An 18097-nucleotide genomic window follows, 5' to 3' on the forward strand; every position below is an offset into this window, starting at 1 on the left:
GCCTACCAATACATCCCCACCAGGAATGCATCTGGTTAATTGAGCTGTCGAGTGTGCAATAGAACAACACTCGAGTACCTTCAAATGTCGAGATGAAACAGGGGAAAAACGATTGCCTCTTGTTTGTCGACAAATGCCACTACTGTGGTTTTGTTGTTCAATGAAACCAGTGAGTGCCCAAAACCCATCCTGAATTCTCGGACGGCCAAAAGGCTGCCCTGAGCCCAGGACGGTGACGAGAAGGTACTAATCATCTCGGTCACACAAATTCAAGACAAGGTCTTACCAGTGTGCGCCTATTCCTCAATCTGTGAATCTGTGAGTAGACACAAGATTTGAGGGAATATGCAAGCATATTCAAAGGTTCCTTCAATCAAGCATTAGCCTAACTCTTTCCTCATACTCGAAAGAGGAAAGAAGGAGGACTGGAAGCAGACTTCCATTTTCCACCATGGGGAAGCTTCTGCAAGATGACAGGGTACCTGAGACAATTAGCTCTAGATGGCTGGCATTTCCCGAATCGGGAGCAGGAGAGGTGGTGGGATAAGTTCGATGAAAAGAATTGCCGAGACCCAAGGAAATAGATACTCTCCTGAAGGAATCCATTCCCAGGTCTCGGCAATGTTGCTGCCAGTTCCAGAGACTCGATAAGCATCATTTTGTCCAGGCATGCAGCAGTTGCAATCTTCTTCTGAAGCCTAGGACTTCTTAGCTAAGGAGTTGAGGGGGCTGGCTTGAACCTCAAGGTCGAGTTGAAGATGACTAAGACCCAAAGTTCTTGGCCATTGTCCAAAGGACAAGTCAGTGCCCTGGTGGGAACCTTGATTACCAGGGGTATCTGGCAAATCTCTGAAAGAGAAAGGCAGAACCAAGTAAAGGTTTGTTCCAAAGGGTCGAGCCAACTTCGGGACTTACAAAACTGGAGATCCGATTGGGACAAAGTCCTTCTTCTTAGCACCAGAATTGCCCAAAAAACTGCAGTCAGCAAGACCCTCCGAGGCAAGAAGAATTCATATTCTGCTCAGGAGGGTGGAAGTTTGGTGTCTCGACCTGAATTAACTCCATCGAAGAAAAGAATCCATCAGGTCGAGAACGCCTCGGAAACCAGGACCGTGGCGGTCCCTGACACTCTCGCCCCTCGGAAACTGCAAGGGTTGCAAGTGATGAAGGTTATTCATTGGGGAGCCGCGGTCCTGTGAGGGGATCTTGCACGCTGACGAATCAGCAGAAGTTCCTGAGAACACGGGGCGATCATAACTTGAAGAGGAAGACCTCGCTGTTTCCGATGCGTGAAACTCCTGTACCTTCTCCCTGGAGGGAGACCTTGAAAGATCCCATGAAACCCTCCTCAGCTACCTGGTTATTGGACGAGAGAATCGGGGACCGAGCACCCAAAGCATGCCAGGCAGCTGAACTCCGAAAGAAAATTTCGTCGAGCTCTCTGTCTCCGTCTCGCGGGGCCCTCTCGGAACAACCCAGAGAGGAGAAGAGAACAGGTGAGGAGAAAAGAGTCCTGCTTCCTACCTGTCCTGCCAGAATGATAAGCAGGAGAGGCGGACCGTGAGCAATAATCAACCGAAGGAGATTACTGCCACATCGGGAAAGAAGAGTGATGCCGTGGCAAAGTGCTTTCCTGGGAAGAGCAAAAAGTTCACTCGAGCATAACAGAACCCAAATCGAAAAACCAAAAGGGCCGATCTGGTGGGGAGATCACGAGAACGCCGATCCAGCTGGTCGCTGCGTGCAGACTGGGAGGCAGGCGAGATGGGGCCCAGCTGAAATCGAGCCAGCTGGGAGGCAAGTCGAGGAAGCCAGGCAGTTCCCGAGCCAGTCGAGCCTGAGCCAGAGCCAGACTCATAACTGGGCAGGCCAGACTCATCTGCTGGAACAAGCTAGCCGAACTCTAAACTGCGAGGGGCCGAAACCGAGGCCAGGCCTCCAGAAGGTCAGGGGAATTCTGTGTCTGCTATCTTGCATGCTCGAACCAAAGTTGGGACACAGAAGAAGCCCTCCGAGCAACTGAAGCAGCTGGCGGGCAGTTTCGTAAGAACCTGGGCGCGGGAGGCCGACACTGGTCGTGCGACCAGACACCTGGGTGATTCGGCAACCAGACACCTGGGTGTCCCAGGCAACCAGACACAAGGGCGAAGGCAACCAGACATTCTGGGTGTCTACCTGAGGTCATTGCAACCAGACACCTGGGTGTCTCGGCAACCAGACAGAAGGTGTCTATTTCTTAGGTGTCCGCAACCTGACACCAGGTGTCTTGGCAACCAGACACCTGGGTGTCTCGGCACTTTCTCTCCCTATGGAGAGGAGAGCGCAGCGTGATTCATAGGATCCTGAAGACTCCCACGAGACTTCGAAAATCGGGACCGGCTGCTTGTTACCTAATAGATTAAAAGAGCGTGCACAGAACCAGTCTTAGATGCAGACTTCAAACAGACTGGCAACAAGGGAATGGCCTCGAGATCGCTGCTCCTGCCCCACGCTGGCAAGATCCCACCCAGGAAAATGCAAAGGCGGTCAAGAACTTGTCTCCGGAAGAGAGTCAGTCCCTTAGAGTCCAGGAGGACTCCCAAAGTGAATCTCTTCCTGCTTCTGATTTGAACCGAGAGGATCGAGACACCAGGCTGGGAACCCGACCGAGCACTGGCAAACACTGGGAGCGCTTGCGGTGCTGGCAGGAAGAGGAACCGAGACACCTGGGTGCCTCGGCCCTTTCTCTCGCACTGCTCCCGAACTGGGCCCAGGAAAATCTCTCCAGACCAGATCGGGGGCCGATATTCCATAGAATCTCGAGCACAGGAAGCGCTCGCGAATCCAGCGCCCGGCAGCCCCCATCTTGGAGGTGGAACCTCTAAGACTCGGGAACGGGAACGCAAACTGAGGTCTCGGCTCTTTCTCTCTTAAACACAAAACCCACGGCTATGCGAATCGGGTTCCTAACGGTGGAAGACTGGGGAAGAGCTAACGAGACCCAATGCCTCCTCGGAAGGGAGGCAGTCCCAGATGTCCAAGCGGGCATGCTGGGGAAGAAGCAGCATCCTTCCTTCGGCCGATGAAGGTCTGTCCGATTCTTGGGACCTCCAGGACCTCGGGAGGAAGGGAAGCCGCAGAAGACGAAATCGAAGATAAGATGAAGAAGACGGCGGCTACTTCCCAGGAGAACCTTCCACTTCAGGAATCTTCTACAGGATGGTGGACAGAAACATCAGAACCTCCAGGGTAGTCCGGCAGGAACACAACGGACTTCTTCAGGACACCACCACCAGAGACAGCATGATCAGGACAGCCGCATGCAGACGGCAGCATTTCGGAAGGCAGGACTGCAACGGCCAGAACATCACCTCAACAGGACCACTTCCTAAATCTTCACGCCCGACATCTTCTACAGGATGCAGTGACCTCGACGGGGACTCTGAACACAGGAACGGGAACAGCGGAAGGGACCTGGGCACGACGCCAGAAGCAGCAGGAATGATCAGGACAGCTGATGCAGGAGCAGGCACCAGGTTCGAGGAGCAGGAGCTATGCAACGGCCAGAACGTCACTTCCACAAGGCGACTTCCTTCCCTTCACGCTAACATCTTCTACAGGATGCTGACAGAACTCTCCAGGGGCAGGAACACAATGGAAGTGGCCCCGGCACGACCAGAGGGAGAAGCCTAACGATCAGGACATTCGATGCAGGAGCCACGTTAGCTGTTCCGGAAGGCAGAGAGCACTGCAACAGACAGAATGTCATTTGAAAGTCACCAGCATCGACAGGAGCCGATCAGGGGGCTGCGTGCAGGAGACCAGGAGAGCAGCCCAGAGACTGTCCGTAGAGTTGACACGAGCAAAACACAGGAACAGCAGGAGCAGATAGACCACAGATACGCGAGGGAGGCATTGCAACAGCATACATGAAAACCAGCAATGACAGCGATCGAACACATCGGGTGGAACAGAGTCAGAGCGATCCCGACATGGAAATATGTCATCTAATCAGGTATTGTGGTGATCCCGAAGCAACACTGAATGAATGTCAGGACTGCTTCATGCAAGATATTCTTGATATATGATATCCAGCCAACTACTGCTGTCTCTGCAATGCTCACTGTCAACCTGAAAGAAAAACAAAGATGATTAGTAGAGGAGGCTCCTCCGCTACAAGGGGAAACAGCCCTACGCAGCGTTAGGAGGTACTCTAGACGAGGTTGCTCGATCCTCCCCGCCTCGGTCTTCACCCGACGAGCGAGCGAAGAGTGAAGAGGGCTAAGGAGAGAGAAGGGGAAGAACCTACGGGAAGAAAAAGGACAGAGGAGGCCACCAAGGGCGCTGTGGAAGCAGAACTTATCGACGACGCCCGTAACCTCCCACTCGGCCCGCAAATCTCTAAGCGCAGGTAGAGAGCAACACTCAGCATAAGAAGGAAGAAATTAGTGATGCCCCTTACACACGGGCGGAAGCCCAAGAAGGGACTAATCTACGCCCGATGGATGGGAAGTGAAAAAGCGTCCCAAACTAATCCCGAAAGCATGGGCGCCTCCAGTATTTTACAAAAAGAGGGCTGAACTGGAGAGAAGCATTACCACTTGGCTACTTTTCAGTACTGGAACACCTTGGCGTCAAACCCAAGACACAGGCAGGGGGATGGGCTTACACAAGGTTATCACAAATTTGGGTTTGTATTATCAAATATCAAAACACGCAATATAAACAAAAATACAGAAAGATCCCCTTTAAGATTAATGACAGTCAGGCAGAGAGAAGCAAAAAATCGTCAGCAACGGCTGACTTGAAAGCAACTGGAATGTTTACATCCGGGCAGGCGGGTATCCCCGCCTACCTGGAGGTAGTTACTGCCTAACCACCTTGTTCAAGAGTTTAACGGCCGTTTCCAGCCTACGCCTGAAAGTATCTCTAATGTAAAGGACCGAGGTTTGTATATTGTGTGTCGGAACAAATGGGCAGTTTCTAAAATTGTTTTTGTTACCAATATTTTAGGCTGTGATTTGAAAAAAATTGGGGGTGTGGGACATTTCTACCGCAAATACTGGATTTTGCATCCTTTTTAAATTCCTGCAGTCTGTTCATATATTGATGGAAGCATTTTTACAACGCCTCTGGTTCATATATTTTGTGATAGTTATGAGCTCGTATGTTCTCCACCCAAGAGGTTTTCTTTCATGAAAAGCTGGCAACCGTCAGTTCTGTAATTGCCTGGAGACTGGTTTTTCCTCAAGCCACAGCCAAATTCAGCATGGCTTGCACTTCTTAATGGTTTTTTCCACTGGACTTGCGTGTGGAGATGGACTGATACTGTATATGTTGATCAATATTCTCAAGGGTGGTTATCCCTTTGAAGGACTCCAGCTCTCAAGGGCTCCGTTAATGTGTTGGGTGGATTGCCCAATGGAGACTTTTAATTAAGTTAATTCCAGCTTTTTGTCCAAATTCAGCTGAAAAGGGTGGGCAACCTTTTCTGGAGAAAAGATTTGGCTGGGTGTTTCAGGACCAAGGACCAAAGACGACTGGGACTTCTTAGGGCCGCATCAGGTATATGCCAGCCTAACCTATTTTGTAGTGGTATGATCAGCAACACTGAGGTCTTGGCACTGCCTGGATAACAATTCTTCCGGCATGTTAGGAATCGGCCCGGCGCCTGTCTCATTTTCACGGAACTCTGGGGAAGCAATTTTTGTCATCAGCTGGCAATTAGATTCCCTTAGGAGTTATTGACTCAAACCTACTAGGACCTGGAATAGACGAGAGACAGGCTCTCTTGCTTCAGGAACATCTTTGTCCAAATACGTTGCCGATTAATTGAGATAATCAGGAAAAAACCCCCCAGACATACCACAGTTGCAAAACAGAGTCCTCCTGGCAGATAAAAAAGAAGCAGCTACATTGTAAATAACAAAGAGGATGCTGGTCGATGCCAGGAGACTGCTCTGGACATTCCACCCAAACGGTGGCTTACATTGTTCTTACAGCTTCTTGCTGAGCCAGGAGCCTCTCTGAGTAGCTGACTGCAATGTTGAAATAGGATGGTAGCGTGTCGTCGGGCAGCCTGTTTGCAAAGGTAATGCCCCTAAGGCTGGAGTGTAGAAGTTAGCCTCCTGGGTGAGTTTTACCTAGGCTTAATGCTCGACCTATTTTGAACTTCTACCCGTGACACAGGACTATTCACCAGTTGAGGACCCCATCAAAACGTGGACCAAGCCCCACGAAAACAGTCAGTTCCTTCTTGGCTCCAATTGGAAGTTCTGACAACGACTGGACAACCACCAGTCCCAGAGAAGGCCATTTGGTACCCTGGCGGACATTGTTTTATCAATGGATATCTGCTTATCCTCTGATCTCAGATAAGCCTGTTGGAAATTGAGAAAGCCCTCTGGGAAAAACGACACGAGAATTCTTCAATGCCTCAGGCTGATGGAAGGACCGAGGTTGGTGGATCAATATTAAAAGGATCAGGCGCTCCCGACTGGCCTTGCGTTTAAACCAGAGAATTTCATTGGCGAGGGCTGTTTTCTTTAGCGGTTTGTCTGTATCCTCCAGGGTGACAATAAAAAACCCTAATGGAACAGTCCAGGCCGGAGAGGAAATGTCAGCGGGTTTGAATCAAGCCATCCTTGGTGCAGGTTTGTAAAAAGTTAAAAGGAAAGAGTAACTCATCAGATTGTTGTTGACCAAAGTTTTTAATATAGCAGGTCCCCTAGACACGCCCCAGTCTTCTTGGTAATGTAGCTCGAGACAGCTGAGCAGGGCATGTTCTAACCTCAAACCCTGGCGTTGGACATATTTACAGGGAGCACTATCTGTTACCAACTTGGCACTCACCAGTTGTGATGGTAGGAAATATTCGATTTTTCACCTGCATGCCTGAGAGATAAACCTCTCACCTCATATAATTGATAAATACCCTTGTTAAAGAAATCAAAATTGCCTAATTTACTGGGTCTCCTGGAAACCAGTAAGGGCCAGATAAAAACGCATCCTGGACGTTCTGAGAAATGGACTGCCTGAGCCTGCATAGCGAAGGTTTCTTAGGCGTAAGCGGGAGACCTTGGTAATCATCTAATGGTCCGAATTTCAACCCAAAGTTGACCTTTTAGTTTTCTCTGTTCCGTGGATCAGGAAATTCCGATGAGAGACCACTGCCTTCATTTTATAATATAGGATTTAGAAGGTCTCCAAAGTGTTTCTTTATTAGGTAAAATCTTTTTTTCTTTGGCTCGCGAAGCCTCGGATTAAACGGAAAGGCAGCGACGAGTTTATGGAAAGATGAAGATTACATTGACGACACCTTTCTAGGACCTCTTCTTCTTCACCATCTGCTTCAGGAACACCATCAAGTCCCAAAGCCAGGATACTTCAACATACATTCCCATAACAGTAGGAGGGCTTCACCAGATGCATGGGGATGAAAACAATCAACTATATTTCGAGCTAGCATTTGCCTTTTAAAAGTGAGATATTTCGGTTAGGAACAAAGTGGGAGGCATTTAAATGTATTAACGCTTTCTAATTGATATTTAAAGACCCACAAATTTTCGATGGGATGGGGATTGGTAACGCTTGACCTTGGGCCGGGCTGGAAAGTCAAGCGAGGAAATGTTTCGTTGACTCCAAGGCCAATCCCTTTTCAGGTTTCATTTTTATTACATCTGAAAGTTTTGATTTCTTCACCATGGACTTTTGTCCTTTTTATGGTGAAGATTGCCAGGAAGCCTGGAGGCTTTATCAGACAGCATGTTTGAAATCAACTTGAAAGCCGACGTTTCTAGGTGTCAGATGCGATGGGGGTGGAATTTACGAGCCTGCATTGGTGGCACGGATGTAGTAAGTGTTTTATCGTTTGCCGACTGGTTTCACCTTGGAGTTAGGGTAACAATCCCTCCAGTGCCGTGCCTATAGGCAAGGTGTTATCCAGGATGAAGGATTTGTCTGGGGAGCAGTCCTGTCCTGAAGGGAAGTTGGGTCAGTAAGCAATAGCCTCTAGGTCGCTCTGGAGTCAAATGCTGTCCAACGGAAGAGACCATCAGAAAGGATGCTGGTCAAACTTTCCCTTCATTTAATCGATGAAGTCATAGGAATTTATGAAAAAAAGGAGTTTCCTGTTTCCAGAAGGCAAGAGGATTCTGAACGGGGACCGGCAGTGCCCAAAACAACATTAAGAAAATTTTCGTTGGGGCCTTTTTCCCTCGGACGACACACATGAAGTAATGTCTGACAGGTCGAACTGATACCCAATGTGCTAGGGACCATGATACATTATCAGAGGCGCTCGCGGCTATCAAAGTTTTTGCAAAATTTACAGGGCGTGTGGGTCATAACAAACTCTAGATCTAAAACAGTTCTCATCTTTACCCCCTCATTCATGCAGCAGTTCTTTAGGGATAGCTTAGGTAAAGAATTTCTCCTGTTGCAAAAACAATCACATCAAATTTTTTTCAAGCCAAATATAGCTGTCTTCAAGAGCCAGTCTGGCAAGACCAAAGGTTTTGTAGTCAGTCGGCAACTAGTTACAGCCAGAGAAGTTTAACCGGGCAATATACTCCGCCTCCCAGATTTGGATTTTTCCTAACACCTTGTTTGAATTCATCCGTTTCCAGTTTATAAGTAATCCACAATGCAATGAGACGAGGGTTTTGTAATCAGATAACTAAATGCAGTTTCCCAAACTCTAACCTTCCAAAAGACACATCAGTATACCTTTGTTCAAAATGGACCTTTTGGTATGCTTATCTTGTTATTGACACCTAAGATTCAAGAAACAAGAATAACTTTTTCCCGTATTTGGTGCAGCTGGTTTATTAAGACACCCTGGCATCAAGCACCCAGACAAGGTTTTCACCTCTGAATTTGAAACAGAGTGGGTGTCGGCAGGCCAGACACCTGGTGTCTTGGCACTTTCTTTCATGTTCTGTGCCTCATATCCTGGAAGCAGTTTAGTGATTTATAAAGGAGCTACCCACGAGTTCAGAAAATGCGGGAGTTTTGGCTGCTTTGTTTCCTAATTTGTTAACTGAGCCAAGCAATAGAACCAGTCTTAGACACAGACTTCCAAGACTGGAAGTCTTTTTTGGCCTTTGAGGCATCGCTATGCCAACCCCAGCTCTGACAATCCACAGGAGAAGATAAAGATGTCTTTCCAACCTGTTTAAAATTGTCAAACTTGTCTCCTGGAAGAGTCAGTCCTGGGAAGTCCTTTGGAGTTGAGTTAATCTCTTGATGCTTTTTCTGATGTTCGTTTTTTCAGGATTTAGACACCAGGCTGGGATATCGTAACTGACCGAGCACTGGCAAACACTTTTTGCTGCGGTGCTTGAGGAATATGCAAGACACATGGGTGCCTCGGCCCCTTTCTCTGCACTTTTAACTGGGCCAGGAAAATCTCCAGCCTGATAATCTCGATTTCCAGCAGAATCACGAGCACTCTGGGCGGCTGTGAGAATGGCGACAGCAGCCCCATGAAGGTGGAACCTGTAAGACTTAGAACAGGATCGCAAAATGAGGTTTCGCGCCAATTATTCAAGATATCACACAAAACCAGGGATATCCAAATCGGTTTCCCTAACAGGTTCATTCGGGAGTTTTTCATGAGAGACCCACTGCCTCCATGGAAGGAGGAATTCCCCCAAACGTCCAAGGGCATCAAGGGCCAGATGAAGCAGCATTCCTCCTTTTGAAGAAGATGAATAAAATCTGTCTGATTGGGAGACCCTCTTGGACCTCAAATTTTAGAAATGATTAATTTCAACAAAACCGATTTCGAAGATAAGATGAAAGATCAGATGGCGGCTACTTCCACAGTCTTGGTTTCAGAATCCACTTTCATTACATCTTCTACAGGATGTTGGACAGAAATATTTCCAGTTAGTCATTAGTAGGAACACAACGGATGCAGCCAGGAGTGACCTCCAATGTAAAGTCAGGCACATCGGCCCAGCGATGCAGGAGCTTTGGCAGCAGTTCCGGAGGCAGGAGTCTCCTGAGCCAGGAACATCACCTCAATAAGTCCACTTCCTTTTTATTTGTCCAAGAAAACAGGTGTTGGTCATGTCATTTTCTGGGGCAGCTGGCAACTTTAGCAAACAACAAATGTCCACACAGAAGCAGCAAGGAATGATCAGGACACCGATGACAAACTAGGGAGTTGGAGTTCAATGCTTTTGTCAAGCCCAACGTCAAAATTTTTGATTTGTTGTTTCAACCTTCCAGGTGGATTACATTTTCAATTCCATTAGCTGATGGAACCGGCAAAGTGGTTCAACTATCAACCACTGGATCTGTAAGCGGGGAAGATCAGGAATCCAAAGGTTTCTTTGGGGTATCATAAGGCAAGGACGTTTAATTTCAACTTTACCCTGTCATTTGAGTCACCAGAAAACAATAAATCAAAGGTGTGTCAAGACCAATAGCAGCCCAGAGACTGTATTCCGAACTTCCAAATGGCAAAACACAGGGAACAGCAGGAGCAGATATTTGGACCACAGAGGTATACCCCAAAAGGCATGCAGCAGCATACATGAAACCATAAGCAATTACAGGATGTACATGCTGCGGGAATAGAAGTCAGAAGCATTACTGGAAATATGTCATCTAACCAGTTGTATTGTGAAACTCATTCTTTCCACTGAATGAATACGGGACTGCTTTCCCAGATATTTTTGATATATCAGCTATTCTGGGCTGTCGTGTAATCAATGCTCACTGTTAAACCTGAAAGAAAAAGCAAAGATGATTAGTGTTCGGGGCTCCTCCACTCCAAGGGAAACTGCCCACAAACAGGAAGAGTTACTCTGAGAAGAGGTTGATGTCCGCTCCCAATTAAGGTCTTCGCCAACAATGAGCAAAGAGTGAAGAAGAGAGCAAGAAGGGAGAAGGTGAGAGAAACAAGGGGAAACTTGGCAACAATGGAAGAAAAAAAACGGAGGGGAGGCCACCCAGAATTTGAGCGGATACAGTCATAAGAAACCAAAGCAGAGGGCCAGGTCCCCTCGGCCCTAATTCTCTAAGCTCAGGCAGTGGAACAACACTCATGCTAAGAAGGAGAAATTAGTGATGCCCCTTACATGCAGGGCGGAAGCCCAAGAAAGGAACAAACTCTTACAGGGATGGATGTAAAGTGGGGTCCCAAAAGAGCGTTTCTCAGACAGTTACAGGCAAAGACCTTCAACACATTTCGTAAAGGGCATGCTGGCCTAAAGCATTACCACTGGAATAATTTCCAGTTATGCCCTTGGCAGGTCAAACCCAAGACATGTAAGGGGAACAACTGGCTTACCAAGGTTATCACAAATCAGCGTTGGGTTTGTATTAATAAATATCAAACACGGTTTGTATCATATAAACAAAAATGAAAGATCCTCGGGATAATTTTGCTTAACGACATTCAGGCAATTAGAGATCAAAATTAGCCGTGAGAAACATAACGGTGCAAAGCAAAACTGGAATGTTTAACACCAGCGGGTACAATAATCCTAGATATCGATCAAACTCCTAACCCATCTATAATGCAACTTCAAAAGTAAGTTAAAGACCATTTCATCCTGAAAAAGTTGACAAAGGCTTGTAAAGGATCACAAAGGTTTTCTTGAGTTAGAACAGAGTTTCTAAACAGAAACAGCTTAGTGCCCTTTCTAAGATGGGAAAGATAAGCCATTTCTAATGGCTCCACTTCATGATAACACAGCCTACCATAATCAGGAGTAATGTATATCGGTTAACAGGAGCTGAGGATATGGGAAAAGACAATGAGGGAAATTTGTTTCCCGGAAGAGAAGTCATCCTCAAAAAAAGAAGTGAAAATGGAATAATCTCTTCCCTGCTCCTTCTGGTTTAAATACGAAAGGATCAAACTAAACACCAGAACTCACACCGAGCACTGTGAAGCAATGGGGGCGCTGATACTGCTGACTGAAATCCTAACAACACCTGGGTGCCTCAGTCACTTTCTCTCCACTGCTCCTGAACTGTAGCTGGCAGAGTACTCTCAACTTAAGAGGGAAACTCGATGTTCCAGAGGATTCTCCAGTTGTCGCAGATGGCGAACACTGCTCGAAGCAGCTCCGTCAGTCAAAATGCGGAACCTTTAGCTTGGAGCTGTATGGCAGCAGGATCTGAACCAAATCAGTGAGAGAGAGTTGTCGAAACACAAAACCTTGGTCTGAGATCGGTTTCCCCCTGTCAGGTTGGAGACAAGCTAACCACCCATGCCATTTCAGGTCAAAAAAAGGGTCCTTTAGAAATGGGGAGGGCATCAGGGTAAAAATAAAAACAGCCTTCCTATTTAACCGAAAGGGTCTGTCCATTTCCTGAACCCCTAACCTCAAAAGGAAGGGAAGAGCAGAATGAGAGATGAAATCAAAAGATAAGTTGAACCAGGTAAGCTACTTGAAGGAGGACTTCAACACCTTCACAGAAGACAACAGGACTGGATTTCTGAAACCTATCGTAACTGTCCAGGGTAAAGCTATCAGCCCATACCATCTTCCGGCGGCCCAGAAAAATTTACGATCCACCATCAAAACAGCATTCTACATGATCAAGAAAACTACACTTGATGCAGAGCTGGGTCGGAAATAGTTGAAGGCAGGAGTCTCAGCAAAGCCTAAGCAATTGGTTTCCACAAACTTTTCCTTACAGCTTCACTCACATCTTCTGCAGGATGGTGGACAACATAAACAAAACCAGAAAAGCAAGCACAGGAGGTACATGGACAAATTAGCCAGGAAATCACCAAGATAGCGGTAGGCACCATCAGGACTGTGTTCAAGCTATGAAGCAGTTCAAAGATAAAGCTAACAGCAACAGCCATGAGATTCATTGAGCGTCACCAGCAGCTTAGGAACGATCAGGACCAGCTGCGGTTAACAGGCCAGGGAAGAGCCACAAGAGACTGTAGATTTAGTTAACAAAGCATAACTTTTTAGGAGCAGATGGACCACAGACAGCCATTGGGAGTCAGTGAACCATGGCATACATGAAGGTCAGTCAAATGCAATTGATCATCACTGGCAGAAATAAATTAGAACAATCCAGACGTGGAATATGCCATTCAACCAGTTACTGTGGTTGATTAAAGCAAAACCAAATGACAACAAAGAGACTCCTTCATGCAAGATTCCCCTGAGATATCCAGCCAACTACTGCTGGCCTGGGTTGCTCACTGTCAACCTGAAAGAAATTAAAGATGTTTGAAAACTCTGGCTACAGGGAACTGGTTATGCAGCAAGAGTTCAGAACAGTCATCCATCTACAAGCCTTCCCCCTTTACAGTCTTATGGGCCCCAACGAAAACTCCAGAGGCATAAAAGACCAGAGATCTCCATGCCCGAAGTCAGAAAGAAGTAAGAACTTACAGGGAGGAGCAGAGAAGGAAGGAGGAGTCCACCAAAAGAAGAAGCTGGACCTGAGAACTTAAAAGTGTGCAGTGGAGCTACCTCCAGACAACTCTCTATACCAGAGTTTTTGAAAACTTCACTCAGCACAAGCAGGAAAGTGACAGTCATGCCCTTGTACACAGAGGGTAAAACTCTGATATGCAGTGCAGTTCGGTCAATGTCCAGAACAACTCTTTTGAGTGAGATATAAGAAAATAGGTCACACTATAATTTTCATAATATAAAATAATAAAACTTTGTCTCTGAAGACTTTTTGAGGAGATTCACCATATATAGATATTAATGATTATCTAAAGGCATCCTCGAAAATTTTCTAAGTCGTTTGTTTACATCCAGTATAGTTGGTTCGAAAATGAGTATTTTTACTGTAATGTTTCTCAGAAAAGTGTCATGTTTCTCAGAAAAACTAGTTCCCCATCGAAAATGATTTCCGATTTTTGACTTATAAGGTTAGACAATACCTGTCCCCCAACCCCCTCCATAGCTAATATGGCAAAATTTTTGTGTTTACTCATCATTAAGTGGTCTAAAACAACTTTAAAAAGAAAAATATTACATTTTACTTTTAATTTTGGTACTTTATGCATGCAGTTCTTCTGGACATTCACCGTGAACTCTTATGTCCCGATCAATGTACATAGGCTGAAGATATCAACTCCCAAATATTATCTCTGAGACTATCAGAAATTTGTTAACTAAATAATGGGCTGCCAAAACCCAGCATTAGAACTTTGGTTAGCCCATTATAGAGTCGCCCTTGGCTGTCAAACCTTTGACACAGATGCAGGTGGTGTCGCTGCTAAATGTATTTTACAAGGTTATCACAAACGATATAGGCCAAAGATAAATATCAAACAGCAAGAAATATATACACAAAAAATTAATAAAGGTCCTACGTTTCAAATTAGCTTATCGACAGTCAGACAAAAGATCAACTTTACGTCTGCAATGCATTGACTCAGTCTGAAGAAACTGGAATGTTTACATAGGGTAGCTCCTGGTCGCCGATTGCCCACCTACCTGGTGGTAGTTACTGCCTAACACTTTGCTCTAAGTGTTTATGAATTTACCGTTTTATTGGCGCAAACGAGTAATTCCTAAAGTAATTAAAGGACAAAGCCCATTGTATATTGTATTGGAACAATCACAAAATCAAAGAACGTGCTGGCAACATCTTCAAGTGTAAAAATCTGTGTAAAGAAAATAATTGTGATACTAAACATAAAACATCCAACGGCAATAAGTGCACAGTATATAAAGAATAAGTGTCAAAGTGAAAAATAATCAGATTTGGCTTTGACAATAATCTTCTATGCAACTTAATCAGAAGAAAGCAAATTAAAAAAATTGAACTAAAGACTCTCCTGTCCTGCAAAAGGTAAAACAGATGCGGAAAATATGAAAGACAACAATAAAATGGCCTAAAAGCACTTGATTTTGAAAACTTACATGGTAGCCCGCCAGAGAGGAATTATCCCTGTGGAGGGCTGTACATAAAACCAAACAAAGTGGAGCGACAGGACCAGGCTCTAAACTAACCCAGAGAGGAAGCTTAAAATCCATATTTCCAATGTTCAATTTAACTGGGTGGAAGGGGTTCGTGGCCACAACCAGGCTTTGGTTTTGGGCTGTCAGATTGGGAAGGTACGGTTTGGTTAGAGGTCAAAACACGGCACTCTAAAAGGTTGGTTGGGTTTATTTTTCGTTGGCGGAACAACGTCCGTCGTTCTCAAATGGCCTTGTCACTACAAATTTACATATGGCTAGGGCTAAAAATGACCCTTTCAGGTTTTCTTTGGTAACCCTACCAAAGCCTTGTATCACCAGTGAAAATATAACTAATCTTCTCTTTCTTTTTTTAAACTGTCAGAATATACGAGGTCTAAAGCTAATATATACCTAGCCTATATCATACCCATACCTTGAAGTGTAAAAGTTCGCCAACATCCATCTTATAGGTTTAGAGATTAACCAAATTAACTACATTTTATTTAGGATCTCTTTATTTAGTTCTTTATTGGCAGTCTCCGACCCGGGCCGAAAAGTGTAAACAACTTATGGCGTTCTTTCAGCTCATTATTCTAATCAGGATTTGTAATGCCCTTAGTAACAGCACCTCAATTTTGTAGACCGTTTTCTTTTCCTTTTTATTGGTCTGGATGTTATGAGCTTTTCATCATATTCTTCATATTAATAAATTTACAGCTTCATCATTGTCTTTTTCCAAGGTTGTTGTAATTTAAAATTCTTGTCTGTCCCCAAATCTCTGGGAAAAACCGGTAGGCACTAAATTTTCACAAATTTGCAATTAGAGCTTCTCCCAATACAAAATGTATTACATATCTTTTTGTAGTTTCCATCTTCCACTTCTTTCTACTGTAGCTCTTATCTCTATTCATCAGTATTCCTATTTTATTTTTGTTGCTTATGTCTACCTTTATTATTTGTTTATATATGTCTTAAATCCTCCGTTAGGGTGATTTTTATCCCTAACATATACAGATTGATGGCCCATTATTTCATTTTTACCTGATGTCTAGTGAGATAGAAGGTTATATATATATATATATATCATATCCTCCTCCATATATATATATATATATATATATATATATATGTGGTGAAACTTTAAAGTTTTAGGCCCACATTCGGTACGATTTCATTCAACCTTAAGCCCTCCTGCCCTAGCTTTGAATGAGACCAAGTTACAGTGCTGAGGAGTTTACTAACTTACTTAAATGTACCATGAAGTCAAGAAACATTATATTCTTTCCAACAAAGTGCAGTTGAGAAACAATCAACTATATTTCCTGCACCAATTCTTTTGGGTGATGCCACACGGGTTCACAAATACGCATTTAAAAAGTTTAACACATATAATTAATATTTAAAGGACACAACAATCATCCAAGTTACATTAAGAAGCAAGAAAACATTAACATATTACTGCAAAAATTGACAAAACGTTACGTTACTTCGATAGAGGAAAACATAAATGGCAAGAAAAAGGGGATTTCAGAATATTCTTATGAAGAAATTACTGCAATCACGACGACAGTTCACGAGGTGATGGGGCTGGATTTTACGAGAATTTCTTCTACAACTTGCCTTTCTGGAGTTTGCTGCGAAACAGGCAGAGCTTCATGTTCTCACCCTGGAAGAAAACTCGGGAGGAGTACATTGGATGGCACAGTTGTCACATCTACAAAACTACAGGGTTACGTAACAAACCAACTAAAACACAAACATTAAGTTGTTTAATCGTAACCCAACATACAAAAAAAAAAAGGGTTTCGTCCAGAAGGCAAGCAAAACCACTGGCATGTGCCCTTACAACAAGAAAATAACATATACATTCTCCACAGGAAGAAGTTTGACAACACTGCAATCAGACGTCATTTAATTTTATAGAGATGGATAAAATTTGCGAAAAAGGTGTTTTACTACTTTAAATATCAATGTACTAATTTATACAAACTCATTGCTATAGTTAATATAATAAAAACTTCTTCTGTGGAAAACAATAAGCAAAACAATCACATCAACGTATTTTCCATAGAAACTGGGAAACACATCAAAATAAGTATTCAAGAAAAACTAGGAAATTTTATTCAAGGGGAATAAATGGCAATCAGACGATGGAAACAGCTGTAACCTTACCCAATTTTGACATTCTCCCCAAGAAAGAATCATAATTAGAAGTAATCACAACTGCACCCAGGAGCGAATTCAATTGAATAACGCTATGCAGCTGTGACCATCTTAACACATCAAAATTTAAATCAAATATACATTTTAGAGTACATCCATAATTTCCTTCAGGAAATTATTAAATCCAACAAAATTCCTACCATTGTCAGATATAATCAGACTCGGCAGAGAATGATATGCTACAAAGCGTCGAAAAGCCAGTAGGAAATCGGAAGCAGTCATGGAATGAGTCAATTCAAAATGAACTGCCCTGCTCGTAGTACAGGTAAATAGACATACAAAAGACCTTCTCCTCCAAGCCAGTCTCATGATCAAAAACATTAATAGCACCAGTATAATCAACTCCTACTGATTGGAAAGATCTATCATATCTCACTCTTTCTGTGGGTAATGGTGGAGGAGGAGGCAAACACAACCGTTTCTTGGTTAACTTCTGACACAAAACACACTTTGATAGAATTGATTTGATAACTTGTCGTGCTTTCGGTACCCAAAAGTTTCTCTCAACAATACCAGTACAGAATTGATACCACAATGGTGATGATGTCTATGCAAATGTTCAACTATCAACACTGTTAAATAACTTCTGGAAGGCAATAACATTGGGCACTGAGTATCATAAGACATGGAAGCGTTTTTCATGCGACCCTGAGACCTAATTAGATTTTCCTCATCAACAAATAAGTTCAACTGATTACAGAAATTCTTAATATCCATGGACACTCCATGTGAATTCTTATCACAGAGGTACATTCTGGTAGTAGAAAAATGTTGCTTCTGTTCAAGGAGGACAAGTGCTTTCATTTCGTTAACAACAAACTTAGAACCTTTACTGCATTTATTAAGAAAAAGCAATATTGACCTCATGATACGTTTAAGCTTACTTAAATTACTGTAACGTGGGATGTCAATTAATGGGGTTGGAGGGTTAACAAACTTAGGTTCTGAAAGAATTTCATTAACATGCACAGTTTCTGTAGCTAAAG

At 44.2% G+C, this 18097-nt stretch overlaps 1 protein-coding gene across 3 annotated transcripts in view; it reads right to left on the reverse strand.

The window, feature by feature from the left end:
- The window catches only part of LOC136851235 (beta-catenin-like protein 1), a 211406-nt gene extending 195938 nt beyond the window's left edge, over positions 1-15468 (reverse strand). For 2 of the 3 annotated variants that reach the window (XM_067125190.1, XM_067125189.1), the window contains exon 1: positions 15322-15448. In XM_067125190.1, coding sequence (XP_066981291.1) covers positions 15322-15347 — 26 coding nt within the window. In that variant the 5' untranslated portion in view covers positions 15348-15448. Of the gene's footprint in view, positions 1-15321 lie in introns of all 3 variants that reach the window. The other variant, XM_067125188.1, reaches the window with a different exon arrangement.
- Positions 15469-18097: the final 2629 nt, after the last annotated feature.

This window comes from Macrobrachium rosenbergii, chromosome 23 (genome assembly GCF_040412425.1).
Source record: "Macrobrachium rosenbergii isolate ZJJX-2024 chromosome 23, ASM4041242v1, whole genome shotgun sequence".
Taxonomy (NCBI): domain Eukaryota; kingdom Metazoa; phylum Arthropoda; class Malacostraca; order Decapoda; family Palaemonidae; genus Macrobrachium; species Macrobrachium rosenbergii.